The sequence below is a fragment of the Salmo trutta genome, chromosome 38, assembly GCF_901001165.1.
Source record: "Salmo trutta chromosome 38, fSalTru1.1, whole genome shotgun sequence".
NCBI lineage: Eukaryota > Metazoa > Chordata > Actinopteri > Salmoniformes > Salmonidae > Salmo > Salmo trutta.
The window spans coordinates 18,899,119-18,924,095 of NC_042994.1; the positions used below are offsets into that span (position 1 = coordinate 18,899,119).

A 24,977-nucleotide genomic window follows, 5' to 3' on the forward strand; every position below is an offset into this window, starting at 1 on the left:
CCTCCCAACCAAACCTCCCCAAGAGGCTAAAGAGGCTAGAGCCGGCCCTGCTCTGGAGCATCACTTTCATATAAAGTGTTAACAAATGTTCTTGTGTAGAGATGACATACATCCACTGCTAATTAGGTCCGGGACGATACCAGTATCCAAAACACGAAGCGGATTTATACAGCAGGTTTTTAAAGGACCAAAGAGTGAGATCTGCTTTGTGTTTTCATTTTTGCCATTGAAAATATATTGCGATACTGGCATTGTCCCGGCCCTAATACTTGCCTTCATTGCACATTTAGACTTGCCATTTGTACTTGCCATTTGCCTTCATTGCACATTTATACATCCCACTTAATAACATACATTGTACTTAATTGTTTTACTTGTACATTTTTTGCACTCTTTTATTTGCACTTCTGGTCAGATGCTAACTGCATTTCGTTGTACTGTACTTGTACTATGACAGTTAGTTGAATCTAATCCAATGTGTGGTATACCTAAGCGAGCAGTGACCATTTTGCACCAGAAAGTTCAGGTCTGTTTGGAGTGAATCCTAACTTCCACTCGAGTCAAACTTTCAATGTGAGACAAAGTGAACATTTGTGAAGTCCGGATCTACCCCTTAGTGAGTGTTAATTGACCCCTCTCCCTCTTTACCTCAGCCCACCGACCAGCAGGGCATTCATGACACGGGTAGGGGTGCAGCTCTGCACCATGTGACCCAGGGCACAGTTGGCGCCCTGCCGGATGAAGGTGTTGGCCTCGCTGGCTTTGTGCAGCAGCACGCGTGCCGTCCCCTCCACCTCACTGTCCATGGCCCTCTGGAGGTGGACGTACATGTCACCCAGTGTGGCCATGGCAGCACAGGACACTGCAGAGCGCAGGTTCTTCACCTGAATCATAATAACATGCACAGGACCAGCTATTAATGTTGAGCAGTACAACCCACGAACATCAGAAACGTGACACAATAATTTGACTTGTTCTCCAAATGTAGCAGATTTGTGCAGATGAATGAATAGGGCAGTGAATGAATACAGCTACCTCATTTATAATGGCAAGGCAGATATCATGGAGTTTAGGCATCAGTATGTCCATGTGGTTCTGAGCCATCACACGGACAAAGGTCAAGCCCTCGATCTTCTTCTCCCTGCAATTCAGTGAAAGAAACGTAAGCAATTTCCACAACATTTTCCAAAAACATTATAATGATGTTCATCAATTAGGACTCTGGTCTCTTAATTTCAGAAGTTTCTACGCTCTGTAGCTCAAATCTACATTTCCAAGGACACTACACTGTGCTTCCTTTAGCCTAGCTCCATTGGTCTTGTCTACAGTGAATGCTCACCAGTCATCAGAGGCAGAGTGGAGCAGCTTGAAGGTCTTAGTCAGGGCCTGCTCTGGGTTGGACAGGGGCTGCAATCTGGCCTGGTCCTGACTTTTCTTTATTTGGCCCTTTGGCTCACTGGCTGCCTTCTTGTCTATGGGTTGACAGCAGACATCTATCTCTCTGTGAACTGTATGTATGTATTTATGCATTTACTCATTTCCATACCTGTTTGTAGCTTTTAACACTAGAACATCTTAGTTCATTATGATATCATTTTAAATTTAGCACACATTTTTTGGTGCTCACCCTGCTCAGAAGCAGGGTCTAATTCGCCTTGAGCAAAGGTTATCTCACTGTGCAACAGGCAAAGCAAGTGTGTAAAAATGTCTTAGCCCTGGGCTAAAGCCATTTGTGTCCCTTCCCTTCCTACTATCAGTCTACCTAGCTTCATCTCCCTGTCTAATTTCAATTAGTGTGAGTACATGAGAGGGACTGACCTGAGCCGGTGTCAGCCTTTTGCAGGCTAAGGAACCTTGTAGGCCGAGGCAGTTTGCTCCTGGGCTTGGTAGGAGGGGGAGCAGGCCTGGGTGGGCTGTCACGCGATTTTACCGGGGTCCCAACATCCAAGTAGTCACGGAGCTCCGCAGGGGTGTTCATATCCACTGAGCTCAGGCTTCCCAGAGAGCTGGTGGCTATTTCCCCCATGGACATGGCCGAGCCCAAACTTCTCCTGCCCATGGCCTTCACCTCATGTACCACCTTTGGCGTAGACCAGAAAAGATTGCTCCCATCATAGAAATGCATATAGAACTAGTATATACATAAACTAATACACAGAGATCCTGTATTCTAGGATCTATTCTATCATGCCGTCAAAGAGAGTATCCTTTCTAACCTGTACCCCCGCACACTGTACCCCCTCAACTAACCTGTACCCCCGCACACTGACTCGGTACCGATACCCCCTGTATATAGCCTCGTTATTGTTATGTCATTGTGTTACTTTTATTATTATTATTGTTTACATTAGTTTATTTGTTAAATATTTTCCTAACTCTTCTTGAACTGCACTGTTGGTTTCACAGTAAGGTCTACACTTGTGTTTTAACAAATTTTCACATTTACAATAAATTCAAAGTCCATCCTACCTTCCAGGCCTCCTCCTTCAGGTGAGCCTCGATGTCCCTCACCTCCTCCATCAGGTCAATGGGTCTGTTGTTGTCAGCACAGCCCTGGTCCAACTGGACTTTCAGGGCTTTGACTCCCCGCCTGCCCTTCTTCTTCTTGCCCCTCTTGGAGGGAGCTCCAGTGGGAGGGACGGGAACAGGCCGCACGCTACTGCTGCTGAATGACTTATTCACCTGGATGGACTCCAGAGAGTGAGATCCGGGTCGAACTTGGGCTCCGTCCACCCCCACCACGTTCTTCAGTGGGGCCAGAGCTATGTGTTCAAGCCTTCGTGGCAAAGGCCTCGGTGGAGCTTTCGGCCGCGGAATGCACTGAATAGAGGGGACGAAGTGGTGCGCGAAGGTGCTGCCAACCCCGATGAGAGCAGTCCGGACATAATTCTCATGGATAGCACTTATCTTTCTTTGCTTTGCTTCCATGGCCTCTCTCTCAGCTCTCTGCATCTGCAGAAGTCTGGCATCACTGATGAAGCCCCGATGGCCCTCTGGGATTGGGTAGCTCTCCTGATAGCCCTGGATCACAATGGTACAGTATGAAATGAATAGCAGAAGTGAAGTAGTCAAAATAGTTTCTACAGTGTGTCATATAAAGCTTTTAAGCTAAAGATGTTATGGATGTAGGCCTACTGTATGTCTATGAAACCACAAAATAAACACAGTGATATTTTTGAAATACGTTTGAAATACTGATGAGCCTTACAAAACTTGAAAACTTGTCCTGGTCATCCTGTTGGTTTAAAGCCATGTTTTGCTTCCTCAAGTTTTCGATGACGCTCTTCATCTGAGAGTTCTCCTTCTGGAGTTTGTCAAACTCACTTGATTTTCTTCCTCGATAAGCCATTGATGATAAATATTAACACTCTCAAAATAAGAACTTAACCTATCTCTGTGAGAGAACTATCATGAAATGAGTGGAAATGAAATTTTGCTTGTCAGATGGAACCAGCAATGATATCATGGCAAGGATTCCGTTACATTGTGATGTCATAATGGGGTCTGTTGACAGCGCTGAGCACATCAGCACATGGTGAACATTCATGAAAGCTTTTTGATTCCCATATAAAATCATAAATGTGTGATGAATTTGTAAATACTATATATATATATAAACTCAGCAAAAAAGAAACGTCCCTTTTTTAGGACACTGTCTTCCACAGATAATTTGTAAAAATCCAAGTAACTTCACAGATCTTCATTGTAAAGGGTTTAAACACTGTTTCCCATGCTTGTTCAATGAACCATAAACAATTATTGAACATGCACCTGTGGAAAAGTCATTAAGACACTAACAGCTTACAGACGGTAGGCAATTAAGGTCACAGTTATGAAAACTTAGGACACCAAACAGGCCTTTCTACTGACTCTGAAAAACACCAAAAGAAAGATGCCCAGGGTCCCTGCTCATCTGCGTGAACGTGCCTTAGGCATGCTGCAAGGAGTCATGAGGACTGCAGATGTGGCCAGGGCAATAAATTGCAATGTCCGTACTGTGAGACGCCTAAGACAGCGCAACAGGGAGACAGGACGGACAGCTGATCATACTCGCAGTGGCAGACCACGTGTAACAACACCTGCACAGGATCGGTACATGCAAACATCACACCTGCGGGACAGGTACAGGATGGCAACAACAACTGCCCGAGTTACACCAGGAACGCACAATCCCTCTATCAGTGCTCAGACTGTCCGCAATAGGCTGTGAGAGGCTGGACTGAGGGCTTGTAGGCCTGTTGTAAGGCAGGTCCTCACCAGACATCACCGGCAACAGCGTCGCCTATGGGCACAAACCCACCGTCGCTGGACCAGACAGGACTGCCAAATAGTGCTCTTCATTGACGAGTCGTGATTTTGTCTCACCAGGGGTGATGGTCAGATTCACGTTTATCGTCGAAGGAATGAGCGTTACACCGAGGCCTGTACTCTGGAGCGGGATCAATTTGGAGGTGGACGGTCCGTCGTGGTCTGGGGCGGTGTGTCACAGCATCATATGACTGATCTTGTTGTCATTGCAGGCAGTCTCAACGCTGTGTATTACAGGGAAGACATCCTCCTCCCTCATGTGGTACACTTCCTGCAGGCTCATCCTGACATGACCCTCCAGCGTGACAATGCCACCAGCCATACTGCTCGTTCTGTGCATTATTTCCTACAAGACAGGAATATAAGTGTTCTGCCATGGTTAGCAAAGAGCCCGGATCTCAATTCCGTTGAGCACGTCTGGGACCTGTTGGATCGGAGGGTGAGAGCTAGGGCCATTCCCCCCAGAAATGTCCAGGAACTTGCAGGTGCCTTGGTGGAAGAGTGGGGTAACATCTCACAGCAAGAACTGGCAAATCTGGTGCAGTCCATGAGGAGGAGATGCACTGCAGTACTTAAAGCAGTTGGTGGCCACATCAGATACTGACTGTTACTTTTGATTTTGACCCCCCCTTTGTTCAGGGACACATTATTCCATTTCTGTTAGTCACATTTCTGTGGAACTGGTTCAGTTTATGTCTCAGTTGTTGAATCTTGTTCATACAAATATTTACACGTTAAGTTTGCTGAAAATAAACGCAGTGGACAATGAGAGGACATTTCTTTTTTTTGCTGAGTTTATATACATATCCGTATACAGTTGAAGTCGGAAGTTTACATACACCTTAGCCAAATACATTTAAACTCAGTTTTTCACAATTCCTGAAATTTAATCCTAGTAAAAATCCCCTGTCTTAGGTCAGTTAGGATCAATGTCAGAATAATAGTAGAGAGATTGATTTATTTCAGCTTGTATTTCTTTCATCACATTCCCAGTGGGTCAGAAGTGTACATACACTCAATTAGTATTTGGTAGCATTGCCTTTAAATTGTTTAACTTGGGTCAAACGTTTCGGGTAGCCTTCCACAAGTTTCCCACAATTAGTTTGGTGAATTTTGGCCCATTCCTCCTGACAGAGCTGGTGTAACTGAGTCAGGTTTGTAGGCCTCGTTGCTCGCTCACGCCTTTTCAGTTCTGCCCTATGGGATTGAGGTCAGGGCTTTGTGATGGCCATTCCAACACCTTGACTATGTTACATTAAACCATTTTGTGTGTGTGTGTTTTGGAGTGTCAGTGTAGTATGTGTAAGTGTATGGTTAGAGTCCAGTGAGTGTATATCAAGCCTATGGAAGAGAGTCAGTGCAGAAAATAATAACAAATATGAATAAAATAAGGGGGTCAATGCAAATAGTCCGGGTAACCATTTGATTAACTGTTCAGCAGTGCTATGGCTTAGGGGTAGAAGCTGTTAAGGAGCCTTTTGGCACTCCGGGACCGCTTGCTGTGCAGTAGCAGAGAGAACAGTCTATGACTTGGGTGGCTGGAGCCTTCGACAATTTTTAGGGCCTTCCTCTGACACTGCCTGGTATAGAGCTTGAAGAATATTGAAACGAATAATGCGCAAATGTTGCACAATCCAGGTGTGGAAAGCTCTTAGACACTTACCCAGAAAGACTCACAGCTGTAATCGCTGCCAAAGGTGCTTGGACAAAGTATTGACTCAAGGGTGTGAATACTTATGTAAATTAGATATTTCTGTGTTAAATGTTCAATACATTTGCAAACATTTCTTAATATATGTTTTCAATTTTTCATTATGGTGTACTGTGTGTAGTTTCGTGGACGAATCAGAATTAGTTGGGTAACATAGATAATTAATGATGTGTTTTATTGATATCTGTCATACAAAACGTAACCTTTGTGAACTGTTACTAAGTATCTGTGGTTTGTCAATGTACGTTGAAGGGGCTGTATCGTTGCTATAAAAGATCCCTGAGCCATTCTGTAAGCACCTCATTAAATGATTCATTCGAGAGAATACATTGGTGGGGTCAAGAACTTTTGCAAAAGTATCTTAATTAAGTATTAAAGATGTAGTTTAACTCGGACTGGTGTGTTTTTTGTAACTCCTCATTTGGTAATGAGGATGGGATGTGAATCTTCACTTGGTGATCGCTCCTGACGACCTAGGTAAATCGTGCACGAGGGATCCCTCAAATTTGGGATCTCAGGGAAACCACACTTCGGGAACGAAGCAGATGGACCCACCTTTGATCTGAGAGGCAGCATGCCGAGTGAATACCACATTTCGAACTTAGTTTTTTTTAAAGAAAGAGGTGAGCAAAACACACTTGAAGTCTAATTTTTAGAAATTAGCTTCTGTTACGTGAGCTCTGAGTGTGTATTCCTTTGTGAGGGGGGCACCTTGGAGGGCTGGGGCTATAATCTTGGGTGAGTGAGATTGAGGCCATAAACTACCAAAATGGAAGAGGCCTGGACATTTTTTGTTTGTTTTTACTTTAGGGTTTGCAAATACCCACACACAACACATTTGTTATTACTATTTCTTGGTGTTTTTAAAATAGTATGTTTGATTTGTTTATCTCTTTCCTCTGGGATTGGTGAGTTTTCCATTTGACTTAGTGCTAAAATATCTCAAAGGGGTATACACATGGAATTTTTGGAAGTTTTTTTACCTGAGTTTTAATTAAAGATGTGGATTCTTTTGTTAATGAAATGTTCTGGGTAACCTGTGATGCAACATGTAGAAAATGTTTGATGTTTGAATTTTGTTTTGTCTAAAATAGTAAGAAACATTTCTGTGAAGGAGTTTGAATTATGACCTTTGTCTGGGTTTTCCTGTGTGGTCTGATCAGCCTCATGGGAAAGCCATTTGGATAATACATTTTAGGTCATTTGTTATACTGATTTCAAGGTAATTCGTGAAATGTATAATTATGATGGAATTTAAAGTTCTTAGACATATTTGTAATTTGGACCTATGTGATATAGGGCATTGCCTTTCACTTAGGGTAGGCTGCTTGAAGTCTGTTTTCCTATGACCATATGGGTAAATAATTTTTTCTTTGTGGAGGTTTTCAGAGTTGTGATTTTCATTTGGTTATGTTATTTGACATTTTGTTTTATCTTTTGATTTGTAGCAGTGTTTTTTTTTTAATACATTACTCTCATGGAGAGTCATGTGTTTAAAAAAAATGGGGGAGGATACAGTTCTTTGAGGGTTTGGATTCAGTTCTTTGAGGGTTTTGGATTCAGTTCTTTGAGGGTTTTGGATTCAGTTCTTTGAAATTTGGATTGAAGTTTACACACCTTGAGTGATATGTGAAGGAGTGTATTGTTGTGTTGTTTGTTCTGTTCTATTCCCGATGGGTTATAGGTCTAACTTCCTGATTCTGTGGCTCTGCGATGGAGTTGAAATTGTGATGGGAAGTATTAACCAATGTGAAAGAATAATTTCAATAGAATTTGTTGTTATTCTCTTTGAATAATGTTTAGACATTTGTATTAAGAATAATTGGTAAAAGTAATAATTTATCATGTAGTTAATGAACTGAACTAAACTGTTGTTCTGATCTGTTCTTTCGAGGTTATCATGAAAAGTGACATCAGACGGTATCTTAATGCATGGAAGAGATAATTGGACCGAAAAGTGTGTGTACCTCAAACCCCCTCTAATTGGCTGAAGAAGGAGTGACGAAGGCATTGAATATGGCCCTGTCCGAACCATTTCTACTGAGAGGAATGGCCGAGCTAGCAACCGGTGTACAGTATCTGATATAAGCTATCAACTGCTTTTCTCTCATGTTTCTCTCAGGAGTGTGAGAGGAGTCCACGTGGAGTGAGCATGGGAAAAGGTGCTGTTCTAAACTATTCTTATGTTGCTGATATATTGGTTGACGAATGGACAAGACATAATGGGCATCTAAGGTGAAACATTGACATTGGGACATTATAATGGGTCATTCACTTTGAACTTTAAAGCTATCTGAAGAAGAACGAAGAGGACGCCAGAAGAATCAGTGCCTGGAGAGAGGGGTTTGGTCAACTGTGCCCAAAACTGTTCAGACTTTTGGGGTATCAGGTTGATTGTAGAGGTCTACACCACGTAAAATTATAGTAATTTAGATTAAGAATGCATTGAGATACTGATCTGTAGAATAATCGTGATAAAATTGTTAATAGTAGAAATTATGGGATAATTATACTGGATGTTAAAATGAATGTACATTCTGCTAATATTGATGTGTGTTTAAATTTAGTTTTTACTTTGAGTGATAAGACAAATTTGAATCACTGAGCAATGTCATTTTGAAATTTTGGTTGGATAATTAACTGAGTTCTAATTATGATTTTATTTGGAAATTGAATGAATTTTCAAAATGAAGGATTGATTTGAGTTCAATATGTTAATATCTAAATGAGTGAAGAAATTAATGTAGTAGGGATTGATTGTTTTGATTGTTGTTATGAACTAAAGATGTTGACGTTATTATAAGCATGCCATGGTGAATGACATGGGTGAACTCTGATCAGGAGAGTGAAAATGATCCTAATCTATTTGGATCTATAGGCATTGCCTTATAAATAGTGGAATCATGATGTTTGTCTTGGGTCATGTTCATTAGGCACCAAGGGGATACATTTTATTTTAACTAGGAGTCACTACCTGGATTTGTACAACAAGATATGCTAATTATAGTTTCTGGGATGGAAATAGTCATTTCCAACATACTATGCTGATCCATTGGAGTGTGATAGATAACTAAAGATTATTGTATTAAACTCCATTGGTGCATGCACTGCGTTATGCATTCATTATGTGATTTTTACTGTCTATGGAAAATATAGCTTTGAATCTCATAAACTGTATGCATTTTTTGTTTTTCTTCATGGGTTTGTGCAGGTGACTGTGTATCATAACCTTCCCAGACAAATTGCTAGAGTATTTAGTAAATGTTGGGGGATGGTAATAAGAGACTGTGCTGAGTTTCTTGGGATGTTATGTGCAGGAACCCCAGGAAATGAGTTATTGTTTTGTGATTTTTGGTTTATATAGAATATATGTATGTTCTATGTGAATGAATGTTCTTAAATCTGGTGATTTTCTTTTAAGTTGAGAGGGGACACAGAGGGATGACTGTCTTTTCTGTTGTGATGAAGCCTGTGTTTAGACACTGGTTCTCCTGTAACGTTACTGTTCTGATTCTCTAGAAGGGACGGAGTCCCTTGAGAGGGGAATGTCGTGGACGAATCAGAATTAGTTGGGTAACATAGATAATTAAGATGTTTTATTAGTATAATATGCTTATTTGAGGTACTTGTCATTAGAAAGTGTCCATTGGACTCCGGTGTCTTTTCAGTTACACATTTCCCTTTTCTGGGGCTCAGACACTGTGGGCCCAGAGAGGGGAAGAGGTCAGACTTGTCTTTTACTTGTCTCTGTTGCTCTGCAGAATATCAGCAAGAGAGGAGGACAGAATGAAATATTGTCTTCATATGTGAATGTCTCTTCACCTATGCTTAAACCATGTGAAGGGATGGCGTGATTACTGGGGAACCAATGACTTGTCTCCACAATGTCTGTGAGCAAGTCACACCCTCCTTTTCCTTATTGTGGGGAGGTTTATGGCAGTGTCTGGGACCATGGTCTCTTAGATCTCACACTTATCCTGTGATAATATATAGCCTAGAGGCTCACTCCCCCCCAGTGAGCCTGTCCAGGAGTGGGGTCAAGAGGGGGTTTGCTTGAGATGGGAGTATCTAGAGTTGACAATTGATATATGCCATTGGATATATGCCATCTGTTCAATACCGTACCAGGGACAGTTCTAAGGGGACCAGATACTGGGCTATTCAATGAACCCTGTTGACATAGCAGTTACTGTCTGATGTGTTTTATTGATATCTGTCATACAAAACGTAACCTTTGTGAACTGTTACTAAATATCTGTGGTTTGTCAATGTACGTTGAAGGGGCTGTATCGTTGCTATAAAAGATCCCTGAGCCATTCTGTAAGCACCTCATTAAATGATTCATTCGAGAGAATGCATTGGTGGGGTCAAGAACGTTTGCAAAAGTATCTTAATTAAGTATTAAAGATGTAGTTTAACTCGGACTGGTGTGTTTTGTAACTCCTCATTTGTTAATGCGGAAATTAGCCACCACAGTAGCTGGGTGAGAGAAAAACATATTTAATCCATTTTGAATTCAGGCTGTAACACAACGAAATGTGCAATAAGTCAAGGTGTATGAATACTTTCTGAAGGCACTGTAGACAAGGATGGGGGCTTGGGGTTTTGATGGGAAAGCTCTAGACTTTACAGGGAAGGACCATGGTTAGCAGGGTTGGCCTTCATTCCATTTCAACTCAATTAACTCTGAAAATGAAGTCAAATGCAGTTCATGAGTTCACTCAGTTCAGGAAACAACAATATCATTGAATTGGATTTTCTACGTTTTCAAATGTCCAATTGCTACATTTGCTGAACTGAGCCAGACTGGAATGGAATCAGAGTTTTGCAGGTAGATCACCCGTGATACAAGTCAGTATTCGACATCCATCCATGGCTGAGGATGTCAGGATATGATGTGGAAACCGGCCACCAGGGGCAACAGTGAGCGCTGTTACCTTTAAGTAAGTTTTGGTTTTTCTAGGACATTGTGGATGTGGATAAGCATCTGCCTCTGACTCCAAAGGTTTCATGGTTGAATCCAGCGATAGAAAGTCAGTTTTGATAGGCTTATAACAAAACTATGCCAAACCTTACCCCTTATCTTAACCATTTGGAGTTAATGCCTAACCTTAAGATTTCGGTGTTAATGCCTAAACTTAACCTTTAACACTTTGAGATTTAACGTTTGGAACAACTTTGAAGTTTGAGAAACATGGATGAACGTCTAATTCTGATGTGAGACTGAGACCTTGCATAAATTTTGACACTTGCTGATAGATTTGTGGATCCAGGATCACATGTTGGGATGTGGCTCCCTCTAGTGGTACTTTTCCATATAGACTTACCCACACTCCAGGGTTTCGACCAGGGTTTTATGTTAATGTCAGCTCTAAAGACTTATGGTGACGGCATCATCAATCTCTGCATCATTTAAGTCTGTTGCTTTGTGAGAAGGTGTTAAAGTTCACAGATAGCCATTGTTATGTAAAAAACAACTGAAAAGAACACAGAGCATTGCCTTGGCCCCAAATGAGAGCAGGTCTACCAGATCCATGGGTAAAATACTGGGTAAATCCTGTATGGAAATGCACCATTAGAAGCTGGATGTAGAAACCAATGGCATAAACTCTGGGTGGTCGTGGTTGTGAGGCACCATCTTTTACTTGAGCATTATTTAGGTCACTGTAAACAAGGGCAACAAAGCCCAAATCCAGTGATAATCAAACAGAACAGAAAATACAACAACCACTGCTGTAATGTGTGGCGGAAAGAAGCAAACATTATTTTTGTCCCCACCAGTGACTACCCTTTTCCACTTGTACTCTAACTAGCTATCCCCCTTTCCCTTTCTTTAAATATTCTCATGAATGGATTTCACATGAATTCTTGGTTATTCCCATCTATGCAAATGGTATGTCCGGTATCTAGTGGTGTTTTGCAGTATGACATGACTGGAGTCCTGTCTATCTCTAACATGCTGACCAGACCAGTTGCAAAATAAATGAACACATACATGTTATTCAATCATTGCACGCACGCAAGCATCTGCTTAGCCAGGTGCTAAAACACAACTTGGTTCTATTTGTGACACTGGACGCGCTGCAAGTCCTGTATCTTCCATCACCTCATTTGTTTTTAGGAGCATATACCCACGTGCCATCTCCTCATTGGTTTTAAGGAGCATATATCAAACCAAATTTCAAATCAAATTTATTTATAAAGCCCTTCTTACATCAGCTGATATCTGAAAGTACTGTACAGAAACCCAGCCTAAAACCCCAAACAGGAAGCAATGCAGGTGTAGAAGCACGGTGGCTAGGAACAACTCCCTAGAAAGGCCAGAACCTAGGAGGAAACCTAGAGAGGAAACAGGCTATGAGGGGTGGCCAGTCCTCTTCTGGCTGTGCCGGGTGGAGATTATAACAGAACATGGCCAAGATGTTCAAATGTTCATAGATGACCAGCAGGGTCAAATAATAATAATCACAGTGGTTGTCGAGGGTGCAACAGGTCAGAACCTCAGGAGTAAATGTCAGTTGGCTTTTCATAGCCGTTCATTCAGAGTATCTCTACCGCTCCTGCTGTCTCTGGAGATTTGAAAACAGCAGGTCTGGGACAGGTAGCACGTCCGGTGAACAGGTCATGGTACCATAGCCGCAGGCAGAACAGTTGAAACTGGAGCAGCAGCACAGCCAGGTGGACTGGGGTCAGCAAGGAGTCATCAGGCAAGGTAGTCCTGAGGCATGGTCCTAGGGCTCAGGTCATCAGAGAGAGAGAGAGAGAGAGAGAGAGAAAGAGAGAGAGAAAGAGAGAGAGAAAGAGAGAGAGAGAAAGAGAGAGAGAAAGAGAGAGAGAAAGAGAGAGCATACTGAAATTCACACAGGACACCGGAAAAGACAGGAGAAATTCTCCAGATATAACAGACTGACCCTAGCTCCCCGACATATAAACTACTGCAGCATAAATACTGGAGGCTGAGACAGGAGAGGTCGGGAGACACTGTGGCCCCATCCGACGATACCCCCGGACAGGGCCAAACAGGCAGGATATAACCCTACCCACTTTGCCAAAGCACAGCCCCCACACCACTAGAGGGATAGCTTCAACCACCAACTTACCATCCTGAGACAGGGCCGAGTATAGCCCACAAAGATCTCCGCCACGGCACAACCAAAGGGGGGGGCACCAACCCAGAAAGAAGGATCACGTCAGTGACTCAACCCACTCAAGTGACGCACCCCTCCTCGAGACGGCATGGAAGAGCACCAGTAAGCAAATTGATATAAAACATCCCCACTAAATGTTTTTAAATGCTCACGAATTTCTACAAAATGAGCACAAATGTATATTAAACATGGCTACAAATTATGAAACGAGCTCACGAATTGTAAAACGTCCACGTACTGTAATATACATCCACTATACTTTTAGTTTTGGATGTTATGATGATATTCCCTGGAGGTCGGGGCCCACAGGGCAGGTGCCCTGCGTGCCCATTCGGTAATCTGGCCCTGATCATGAAATTAAACTACAGGTATTGTTGTTACACATCCTCACACTGTCTTGGAGGATAAAACTGAGACTGTAGCCAGCTTCCATTTTACCTAGTTTTATTGTCCAAAGAATGTTCTCATAGTCCAGAAGCATTGGATGAAAATCCACAATGTTGGTGCCATACAGGAGCACTGACCAATCTGCCTCCAAAAGAGGACTGCTGGTTTTGAGGATGGTGTGGAGGTCAGTGGTTGATGATCTGAGCACCCCCTGAGATGGTGAGAATGGTTTCAGTAGACCACTATTGAGCTGGTAGATCAGATAGGAGCTTCGAGGAAAGGTCATTTAGTGCTTTGAATGTGGTTCATATTGCCTTATAGTGAATTCAGGACTTGGACAAGGAGTCGATGCAGCTTAAAGATGCATTTACATGGGGGTTTGGATGATAGTGTCAAATTTCTTAGAATGAGCGAAAATATTGGAGTTTGGGGACTGGAGGGGATAATAGTCAAGTTGGGAAATGTGCAAATATTTAGATACAAACATATAGTCAAGTTGGGGATTATTCAGATATTCCTGTTGAAAAAGAGAAAAGACAGAAAGATATAATCTTACAGTATATTAAATTCATCCCATTGGGCCAAAACTGGTTGAATAAACGTTGTTTCCACCTCATTTCAACAACAACAAAAAATCTATGTGATGGCGGTGAATCAATGTGGAAAACACAATTAGATTTTTTTCACCCAACTTTTAACCAACATTTTTGGTTAATTTCACATTGGTTGATTTCCCAAATTTAAATCAAAACTAGACATTGAACTGATGTCAGTGCCCAGTGGGATTAGAGTTCTGTAATCATATCAGCTCATTTGTCATACTTCTTCTAATCATCCAGAGAGAATGTACCTTTCTTTGAGGTTAACCTTTGAGATGACCTCCCTCAAGGATTCTCGCTCTTTCCTCGGAGCGAATTTGTCCCACATTTTAGCAAAGTCGCCATTGGTGGCCACGTTTCTCAAGATATTGCGACCATGATGCCTGTGGACAAAGATATTAATATCATCTTAAACGTGCAACATATCAAATAATTTCTCCTGTCTGTGATTAAAAACAGTACTCAAACGATGGCAACCTGAGAAAAAATACCCCATCAAAATAAGACATACATTAGGTTGAATTTGCAAGAGGGTCGAGAGCCGTGCGTCCTGCGAAACACAACCCAGCCAAGCTGTACTACTTCTTGACACAAAGCCCGCTTAACCTGGAAGCCAGCTGCACCAATGTGTTGGAGAAAACACCATACACCTGGCGACCGTGTCAGCGTGCATTGGTCACCACAGGAGGTCGCTAGTTGGCGATGGGAGAAGAACATCCCTGGCGGCCTTTGGCTTCAGCTAAGCTTTTGGCTTTTTAACTTTCAAACCCACATGAGTGCCTGGACCTGGATTTTCCTATGCCACGTAGCACTTATTTGTGTTTCTAATTTTTCCTATTTGTTTTCAATTACTATTCCCCTCCAAGAGAACCTGTGGTTGTTTTGGAATACCTAAAATCCGCAATTCAATCCATGACACCCTTTAGCATAGATGCTGTAGACAGCTGACAATGTGGCTTTTAAAGGCAATTTCAATTTGTATTCGTGGTAAATGCTGCAGATGTCGACTCAAGAGTAAATTACCTTTACAAGCTGCATTGTCGGCGATCTAGTGCTATAGCGAGCCATGGATTGAATCACGGCCTAAATTAAGGCCGGCCATTATATTTAAGCAAGCGACTTTACAGGAGGAACATCCCACCTGACTTCCTGTGCAGGGTCCACAGCCAGTTTACTGACGGCAATCAAGAAACGGTCAGTGAGGTCTTTCTTCCCCGACAGGAGACGAGCCATCCCCATGACCTCAGCCAGTCTCTCCAGGTGCTGAGCAGTGCAGCTCCTCACCGCAGCGTTACGGTGGCTGAGGAAGGAAAAACAGAGCACATCAGTTACATGTCATAGAGATACATGAGTTAGGAGACAAATGATAATGGATTGTATTGATGAAGTCTCATCGATGGATCAAAATGTTCAGTAAGACTTTATATTAAAGTCCCTTAATATACCATTTATAAACTGTTTGTGAAGAGTTCAATTACCATTTATTAATCATTATTCCTACATTTGTAAATGTCAATGAGAAATCTATAAATAGTCATTTACACATTTATAAACGCTATTTTAAATGATTTGTTCATGATTTATCAGATAATTAATAAGGTATTTGATCATAGTGCCTTATATATGATTTCATAATGTTAAATACCTTTCCACTCTCAGTCCAATTCTTGCTAGTCAATGTCAACTCATTGCCTATAAATATACATATTTATAAATGTATTTATGTTCCAGCCCAGGCTCAATTTTGATTTTGGTCACTAGACGGCAGCAGTGTCAGTGCAAAGTCTTAGACTGATCCAATGAACCATTGTATATCTGTTCAAAATGTTGTATCAAGACCGCTCAAATGTGCCTAATATGTTTATCAATACATTGTGCACTCTTCTCAAACAAATATATTGATATTCTTTCACTGTAATACCTACTGTAAATTGGACAGTGCAGTTAAATTAACAAGAATTTAAGCTTTCTGCCCATATCTGTACTGGGAAATGTTTTTGTTACTTACAACCTCATGCTAATCACATTTGCCTACATTAGCTCAACCGTCCCGCGGGGGGGACACTGATTCCGTAGAGGTTTAATATCATGTTTCTTAAGACCTGCCTAAATGAAAAAATGTTAATATTTGTGATGGTGTATATTAAATTGATTGACTTTGTAGTGTGGTAGTATTTGATATATAACTATACATTAAAATGTTTATATTTTACACTATAAAGATACTTAAAATATGCAAGCAAGCATTAGGCAATGAGTTGACATTGACTTGCAAGAATTGGACTGAGAGTGGAAAGGTATTTAACATTATGAAATCATATACAAGGCATTAACAAACATTACAATGCAATACCTTATGCATGATCTGAGAGGGAGAGAGAGAGAGAAGTCATAGCCTGAAAGGCCATGCCCCAAGAGTCGCTGGGGTGGAGAGAGAGAGAGCGTATCTCACTAGCGCAGGTCAGGAACAAAGAAAAAGAGAGAGAAGGTCAGGAACAAAGAAAAAGAGAGACAATGAATCTAAGACTCTTAAAAGCCTCTGAGTTGTTAAAATAAAACAATGTGAGTTGTTAACCAATATGCTACTATAAAAGTGAACTTCCAATCAGATATCAGACCTACAGATGTAAACACAACTGAAACTCTGCTACCCAGAGTGGTAACGAGGGGGTTGGCGAGATAATTGAAATTATAAACCGGGTGGTTCGACCTCTGAATGCTGATTCGCTGAAAGCTGTGGCGTATAACCTACCATTTGGTTTTGAAATATTGAAACCAAACCATATTTAAGTAAACAACAGGAAAAGGTGACTGTAAGAAGCACTCATAATTTCAAATAGGCTACATGTCGTATTAAACAGCCTATAAACACTCTAAATAGGTCAGGAGTCAGACATGTAGCCTAATACGAAATGTATTTGTAGTAGAGTTAAAATGGTTATTCCATCAAACTTCAAATTATTAGAATAGTACACAACGCAGAACAGAACAACCAGGTTCAGGGCCAAAGCCCGCGAACAGGAATATTCCAAGTTCAGACAGAAGGGGGAGTCAGATCGCTTTGATCGCCAGGAACTTTACTTTTGGTGTCCATTTTTAATTGTTGCGCTACTGGTGCTGCCTGTTGATGTTAGGTGGGCAGTTACAGTAGCTGAATGATGTTAACATCTTCGGGTTTTGTTTCATTAAATATATTTTATTTCATCTGGGTGCTTGCGTCACCTACTAACACCCTGGTACTACCCGTAGCTGCCGTTCTCCTCAGTCCGAGAAAACACTGAGAAAGGTGTGTCTTGCAGATTACTCCTTTGTAGAAGTCCATAACGTGAAATAAATAAAACATCCCAAGGTTAATGCTGTAGATATTGTTATAAGGGAATGTGAGACTATAGAAACATGTAACTTTCAGAGTTTTATTGTTGTTATTAATATAGTTTACAGAGTGCTAAAAGTGCTGCTGTTGCTAGCTATCATGCCTTTCTGTGATGCAGACGGTTAGCTGAGCTGGTGCGGGCGTTGCATTATGGGAGATGTAGTTTGGTCCTCTAAGGTCTGAATGGGATAGAGGCGATTTCACGTTGTAACTTGTTTGTGCTGCAAAGTTTTTTGTAAATTAGTTGTTATATTTTGGTACTGTCAACACTATGGCGCACGCGCGCAGCCAGTTTGAGTTCCGTGTAAGCTCATCATTTAAACAACATTTTGTTGTATTAAATCATTATAGTCTATACATTGCACATACATGCTGATTGACTTACTTAGAATTAAATACAAATTAAATAAAAATGCCTCATTAGGCTCAGTCTACAGTGCCTTTGAATTCATTTTTAGAAACATGAGTTTGGCCAGAGTCTGTAGCTTCAGGCTCATGTGATTGTGCCTGGAGAGCAGGCCAGCCGCAGAGAATACGCTCTCAGCTCTTGCAGAGCCACTTGGGATGCTAAACACCGTTTGGGCCACTAATGCCCGGCTGGGCAGGGATGCATAGTTATTTTTATTTTGTTCTGTAGGTAGGCCTAAAGGATTTTAGGTCAAATATCCCTATCAAAACAGAATGCTCCTTGAAAGAGGTAATAGAGTTAGTTAACATGCCATCAATGATGGCCTATTGTGTTGATAATAGAAGGAAAATTAACTGAACTTTTTAGAGATAATTTTTTGTTTATAAATAATGCGCTAAAATGACACCTACCTAGCTACCCACCTCGTTCCTTTCTGTTAGCATGTACACGTAGTAAGTACATGCTTTCGGGATACCTATCTTTTCATTTTTTAGTTGTGGACACTACATAACCGCACTCCCTCTCTTGCTCTTGGTCCTCCTCATCTTTGTAAGTCTCCTTGATTTTTCACCTGTGTGTTTTATCAGCTTCTTTATGAAGATATTTAGAATATTAGATGACAGTAGCTAAAGCAAGGTGTTATAGCAGCACACAAGTAGACTACAAATGCATGTTGGGCCGGGCATGCCCTGAGCTTGTAAAATGAGTACTACTGGAGCGAAATTGAAGGGGGCGAGAAAGCCGAAGCTCCAGCCTCTGGGAAACTTGCTCCACGATCCAGTCAAATAGGGCAAGCTCCACTCCTCACTCCGTTCACATACTCTGGCATGGCCACACCCTAGGTGGGACTGACTTTGCAGCTATCTGCATCTCAGTCAGACATGTCGCGTTGGAGCCTATTTGTGCTCTGTTCTAACAAATCTCGCTGCGCATCATGTAGAAATGACCTAGTCTGATCATGCTCTTTTTCATATGCTTGAAGTTCTGCTTCCAATTGCTCTATGCTGCGCTCTGATTTCCTCTGGGAAGTTCATCAGTAGTTTGCTGTGTTGCTATTAGTTTTTCCCGAGTAAAAGCACAGCAAGCTTTAGAATTAACATTCTCTCGTATTTTTTCTTATGCATGTCAATACACTGAGTATACAAAACATTAAGAACGTCTTCTCTTTCCATGACAGACTGACCAGGTGAATCCAATTATTGATGTCACTTGTTAAATCCACTTCAATCAGTATAAATGAAGGGGAGGTGACAGGTTAAATAAGGATTTTAAAGTTTTGAGACAATGTAATATTGCCTTTGTGTAGCTGGTGTAGAGGAGTCAGGCGCAGGACAGCAGATATGAGTAATAAACATAATTTACTCAAATATTCACAAATACAACGCAATAATTCGAGGCCACAACAACGGACCGTATTATAAACAAACAATCACTCACAAACAAACATGGAGGAACAGAGGGTTAAATAATGAACAAGTAATTGGGGGAATGAAATTACGTCATTTAGCAGACGCTGTTATCCAGAGCGACTTACAGTAATGAATGCATCCATTTTTTTATTTTTTATTTTTTCCTGTGCTGGCCCCCCGTGGGAATTGAACCCACAACCCTGGTGTTGCAAACACCATGCTCTACCAACTGAGCTACAGGGAAGGCTAAGTCAGGTGTGTAAGACAAGGACAAAACAAATGGAAAATGAAAAGTAGATCGGCGATGGCTAGAAGGTCGGTGACGTAGACCGCCGAACGCCGCCCAAACAAGGACAGGGACCGACCTCGGCGGAAGTCGTGACAGACAATATGGACATGGATTGTGTATGTGTGCCATTCAGAGGGTGAATGGGCAAGACAATATTTAAGTGCCTTTGAATGGGGGGCTAGGGTGATATCGTTATATCCGGTGTAATTCTCCTGTCTTATCTGGTGTCCTGTGTGATCATATATATGCTCCCTCTAATTCTCCTATCTTTCTCGCTCTCCCCTCTCGAAGGACCTGAGCCCTAGGACCATGCCTCAGGACTATCTGGCCTGACAACTCCTGGCTGTCCCCGTCCCTAGTCCACCTGGTCGTGCTGCTGACCCTGTTTCTGCTGTTCTGCCTGCGGCCATAGAACCCTGACGTGTTCACCAGACCCCCACGCCCCCCCTATGTTTGGTATACTCAGTGCATATTGCCAGCAGTAAAGAATTTCATCCCTATTCGAATCAAATGTGAGAACATTCTTGCCTTTTTGATCAAATCAATAGATTGCTTGCATATTCGCCTTCACATAGGTTCATTATATATGATAATTTTATTTGTTTAACAAACTCTTATTTTCAATGACGGCCTAGGAACAGTGGGTTAACTGCCTTGTTCAGGGGCAGAACGAAAGATTTTACCTTGTCAGCTCAGGGATTCGATCTTGCAACCTTTTGGTTACAAGTCCAACACGCTAACGACTAGGCTACCTGCTGCCCCAATAGAATAATAGAATAGAATAAACTCAAATTTAGTCCAAAGTATCTTTAAGATATATCACATCGGGGTCACCATTTACTGTAGTGTCGAATTACAGGAAATTAACTTTAATATGCACATGTTTCTCTCCGCCGTCAAGAGGGGTGCCATAATTTTTGGGGGCCCGCTTGGTGTGGGGGCCTCCCAACCAAACCTCCACAAGAGGCTAAAGAGGCTAGAGCCGGCCCTGTTCTGGAGCATCACTTTCATATAAAGTGTTAACAAATGTTCTTGTGTAGAGATGACATACATCCACTGCTAATTAGGTCCGGGACGAAACCAGTATCCAAAACACGAAGCGGATTTAACTTCTTTAGGAAAACAGACGTAATGTTGGAAACAAATATCATTATGTTGTCATCCTGAGTAATATTCACTTATTTTCCAAGCTATATCACACAATATTTTAAATACAGCAGGTTTTTAAAGGACCAAAGAGTGAGATCTGCTTTGTGTTTTCATTTTTGCCATTGAAAATATATTGCGATACTGGCATTGTCCCGGCCCTAATACTTGCCTTCATTGCACATTTAGACTTGCCATTTGCCTTCATTGCACATTTATACATCCAACTTAATAACATACATTGTACTTAATTGTTTTACTTGTACATTTTTTGCACTCTTTTATTTGCACTTCTGGTCAGATGCTAACTGCATTTCGTTGTACTGTACTTCTACTTGTTCAATGACAATAAAGTTGAATCTAATCTAATGTGTGGTATACCTAAGCGAGCAGTGACCATTTTGCACCAGAAAGTTCAGGTCTGTTTGGAGTGAATCCTAACTTCCACTCGAGTCAAACTTTCAATGTGAGACAAAGTGAACATTTGTGGAAGTCCGGATCTACCCCTTAGTGAGTGTTAATTGACCCCTCTCCCTCTTTACCTCAGCCCACCGACCAGCAGGGCATTCATGACACGGGTAGGGGTGCAGCTCTGCACCATGTGACCCAGGGCAAAGTTGGCGGCCTGCCGGATGAAGTTGTTGGCCTCGCTGGCTTTGTGTAGCAGCACGCGTGCCGTCCCCTCCACCTCACTGTCCATGGCCCTCTGGAGGTGAACGTACATGTCACCCAGTGTGGCCATGGCAGCACAGGACACTGCAGAGCGCAGGTTCTTCACCTGAATCATAATAACACGCACAGGACCAACTATTAATGTTGAGCAGTACAACCCACGAACATCATAAACATGACACAATAATTTGGCTTGTTCTCCAAATGTAGCAGATTTGTGCAGATGAATGAATAGGGCAGTGAATGAATACAGCTACCTCATTTATAATGGCAAGGCAGATATCATGGAGTTTAGGCATCAGTATGTCCATGTGGTTCTGAGCCATCACACGGAGAGAGGTCAAGCCCTCGATCTTCTTCTCCCTGCAATTCAGTGAAAGAAACGTAAGCAATTTCCACAACATTTTCCAAAAACATTATAAAGATGTTCATCAATTAGGACTCTGGTCTCTTAATTTCAGAAGTTTCTACGCTCTGTAGCTCAAATCTACATTTCCAAGGACACTACACTGTGCTTCCTTTAGCCTAGCTCCATTGGTCTTGTCTACCGTGAATGCTCACCAGTCATCAGAGGCAGAGTGGAGCAGCTTAAAGGTCTTAGTCAGGGCCTGCTCTGGGTTGGACAGGGGCTGCAATCTGGCCTGGTCCTGACCTTTCTTTATTTGGCCCTTTGGCTCACTGGCTGCCTTCTTGTCTATGGGTTGACAGCAGACATCTATCTCTCTGTGAACTGTATGTATGTATTTATGTATTTACTCATTTCCATATCTGTTTGTAGCTTTTAACACCAGAACATCTTAGTTAGTAATATATCATTTTAAATTTAGCACACATTTCTTTGGTGCTCACCCTGCTCAGAAGCAGGGTCTAATTCGCCTTGAGCAAAGGTTATCTCACTGTGCAACAGGCAAAGCCAGTGTGGAAAAATGTCTTAGCCCTGGGCTAAATCCATTTGTGTCCCTTCCCTTCCAACTATCAGTCTACCTAGCTTCATCTCCCTGTCTAATTTAAATTAGTGTGAGTACATGAGAGGGACTGACCTGAGCCGGTGTCAGCCATTTGCAGGCTAAGGAACCTTGTAGGCCGAGGCAGTTTGCTCCTGGGCTTGGTAGGAGGGGGAGCAGGCCTGGGTGGGCTGTCACGCGACTTTACCGGGGTCCCAACATCCAAGTAGTCACGGAGCTCCGCAGGGGTGTTCATATCCACTGAGCTCAGGCTTCCCAGAGAGCTGGTGGCTATTTCCCCCATGGACATGGCCGAGCCCAAACTTCTCCTGCTCATGGCCTTCACCTCATGTACCACCTTTGGCGTAGACCAGAAAAGAATGCTCCCATCATAGAAATGCATATAGAACTAGTATATACATAAACTAATACACAGAGATCCTGTATTCTAGGATCTATTCTATCATGCCGTCAAAGAGAGTATCCTTTCTAACCTGTACCCCCGCACACTGTACCCCCTCAACTAACCTGTACCCCCGCACACTGACTCGGTACCGATACCCCCTGTATATAGCCTCGTTATTGTTTTGTCATTGTGTTACTTTTATTATTATTATTGTTTACATTAGTTTATTTGTTAAATATTTTCCTAACTCTTCTTGAACTGCACTGTTGGTTTCACAGTAAGGTCTACACTTGTGTTTTCACAAATTTTCACATTTACAATAAATTCAAAGTCCATCCTACCTTCCAGGCCTCCTCCTTCAGGTGAGCCTCGATGTCCCTCACCTCCTCCATCAGGTCAATGGGTCCGTTGTTGTCAGCACAGCCCTGGACCAACTGGACTTTCAGGGCTTTGACTCCCCGCCTGCCCTTCTTCTTCTTGCCCCTCTTGGAGGGAGCTCCAGTGGGAGGGACGGGAACAGGCCGCACGCTACTGCTGCTGAATGACTCATTTACCTGGATGGACTCCAGAGAGTGAGATCCGGGTCGAACTTGGGCTCCGTCCACCCCCACCACGTTCTTCAGTGGGGCCAGAGCTATGTGTTCAAGCCTTCGTGGCAAAGGCCTCGGTGGAGCTTTCGGCCGCGGAATGCACTGAATAGAGGGGACGAAGTGGTGCGCGAAGGTGCTGCCAACCCCGATGAGAGCAGTCCGGACATAATTCTCATGGATAGCACTTATCTTTCTTTGCTTTGCTTCCATGGCCTCTCTCTCAGCTCTCTGCATCTGCAGAAGTCTGGCATCACTGATGAAGCCCCGATGGCCCTCTGGGATTGGGTAGCTCTCCTGATGGCCCTGGATCACAATGGTACAGTATGAAATGAATAGCAGAAGGGAAGTAGTCAAAATAGTTTCTACAGTGTGTCATATAAAGCTTTTAAGCTAAAGATGTTATGGATGTAGGCCTACTGTATGTCTATGAAACCACAAAATAAACACAGTGATATGTCATAATGGGGTCTGTTGACAGCGCTGAGCACTGAGCAAATGGTGAACATTCATGAAAGCTTTTTGATTCCCATATAAAATCATAAATGTGTGATGAATTTGTAAATACTATATATATATATAAACTCAGCAAAAAAGAAACGTCCCTTTTTTATGACACTGTCTTCCACAGATAATTTGTAAAAATCCAAGTAACTTCACAGATCTTCATTGTAAAGGGTTTAAACACTGTTTCCCATGCTTGTTCAATGAACCATAAACAATTATTGAACATGCACCTGTGGAACAGTCATTAAGACACTAACAGCTTACAGACGGTAGGCAATTAAGGTCACAGTTATGAAAACTTAGGACACCAAACAGGCCTTTCTACTGACTCTGAAAAACACCAAAAGAAAGATGCCCAGGGTCCCTCCTCATCTGCGTGAACGTGCCTTAGGCATGCTGCAAGGAGTCATGAGGACTGCAGATGTGGCCAGGGCAATAAATTGCGATGTCCGTACTGTGAGACGCCTAAGACAGCGCAACAGGGAGACAGGACGGACAGCTGATCATACTCGCAGTGGCAGACCACGTGTAACAACACCTGCACAGGATCGGTACATGCAAACATCACATCTGCGGGACAGGTACAGGATGGCAACAACAACTGCCCGAGTTACACCAGGAACGCACAATCCCTCTATCAGTGCTCAGACTGTCCGCAATAGGCTGTGAGAGGCTGGACTGAGGGCTTGTAGGCCTGTTGTAAGGCAAGTCCTCACCAGACATCACCGGCAACAGCGTCGCCTATGGGCACAAACCCACCGTCGCTGGACCAGACAGGACTGCCAAAAAGTGCTCTTCATTGACGAGTCGTGATTTTGTCTCACCAGGGGTGATGGTCAAATTCACGTTTATCGTCGAAGGAATGAGCGTTACACCGAGACCTGTACTCTGGAGCGGGATCAATTTGGAGGTGGACGGTCCGTCGTGGTCTGGGGCGGTGTGTCACAGCATCATATGACTGAGCTTGTTGTCATTGCAGGCAGTCTCAACGCTGTGTATTACAGGGAAGACATCCTCCTCCCTCATGTGGTACACTTCCTGCAGGCTCATCCTGACATGACCCTCCAGCGTGACAATGCCAC

General features: G+C 42.5%; 3 protein-coding genes across 3 annotated transcripts in view; all 3 read right to left on the reverse strand.

The window, feature by feature from the left end:
• Nucleotides 1-484: 484 nt before the first annotated feature.
• LOC115178027 (TOG array regulator of axonemal microtubules protein 1-like) lies at nucleotides 485-1,105 on the reverse strand. Its single transcript, XM_029739036.1, has 2 exons — nucleotides 1,036-1,105; nucleotides 485-884 (listed from the first exon to the last, which is right to left on the reverse strand). Exons 1-2 carry the CDS (start codon nucleotides 1,102-1,104, stop codon nucleotides 645-647), a joined length of 309 nt encoding a protein of 102 aa, XP_029594896.1. The 5' UTR covers nucleotide 1,105; the 3' UTR covers nucleotides 485-644.
• Nucleotides 1,106-1,335: 230 nt separating this feature from the next.
• LOC115177998 (uncharacterized) lies at nucleotides 1,336-3,617 on the reverse strand. The gene is made up of 4 exons (XM_029739009.1): nucleotides 3,209-3,617; nucleotides 2,470-3,021; nucleotides 1,819-2,080; nucleotides 1,336-1,472 (listed from the first exon to the last, which is right to left on the reverse strand). Exons 1-4 carry the CDS (start codon nucleotides 3,347-3,349, stop codon nucleotides 1,336-1,338), a joined length of 1,092 nt encoding a protein of 363 aa, XP_029594869.1. The 5' UTR covers nucleotides 3,350-3,617.
• A 9,977-nt stretch (nucleotides 3,618-13,594) lies between these two features.
• Nucleotides 13,595-24,977, reverse strand: part of LOC115177999 (TOG array regulator of axonemal microtubules protein 2-like) — a 48,520-nt gene continuing 37,137 nt past the window's right edge. Inside the window, exons 3-10 of the mRNA XM_029739010.1 lie at nucleotides 23,143-23,694; nucleotides 22,492-22,753; nucleotides 22,013-22,145; nucleotides 21,709-21,814; nucleotides 21,322-21,557; nucleotides 15,295-15,453; nucleotides 14,405-14,536; nucleotides 13,595-14,071 (exon numbers count right to left, since the gene is read on the reverse strand). Coding sequence (XP_029594870.1) covers nucleotides 14,062-14,071; nucleotides 14,405-14,536; nucleotides 15,295-15,453; nucleotides 21,322-21,557; nucleotides 21,709-21,814; nucleotides 22,013-22,145; nucleotides 22,492-22,753; nucleotides 23,143-23,694 — 1,590 coding nt within the window. The 3' untranslated portion in view covers nucleotides 13,595-14,061. The remainder of the gene's footprint in view (nucleotides 14,072-14,404; nucleotides 14,537-15,294; nucleotides 15,454-21,321; nucleotides 21,558-21,708; nucleotides 21,815-22,012; nucleotides 22,146-22,491; nucleotides 22,754-23,142; nucleotides 23,695-24,977) is intronic.

Excerpts from the sequence above, each read along its gene's own strand:
- LOC115177998 (XM_029739009.1), bottom strand. The coding sequence starts at position 3,349 with ATGGCTTATCGAGGAAGAAAATCAAGTGAGTTTGACAAACTCCAGAAG. Across the intron at positions 3,022-3,208 it reads AGGACAAGTTTTCAAGTTTT|GGCTATCAGGAGAGCTACCC; the intron begins GTAAGGCTCATC and ends ATTGTGATCCAG. Across the intron at positions 2,081-2,469 it reads TGAAGGAGGAGGCCTGGAAG|GTGGTACATGAGGTGAAGGC; the intron begins GTAGGATGGACT and ends TCTACGCCAAAG.
- LOC115178027 (XM_029739036.1), bottom strand. The coding sequence starts at position 1,104 with ATGGCTCAGAACCACATGGACATACTGATGCCTAAACTCCATGATATC. Across the intron at positions 885-1,035 it reads GCCTTGCCATTATAAATGAG|GTGAAGAACCTGCGCTCTGC; the intron begins GTAGCTGTATTC and ends ATTATGATTCAG.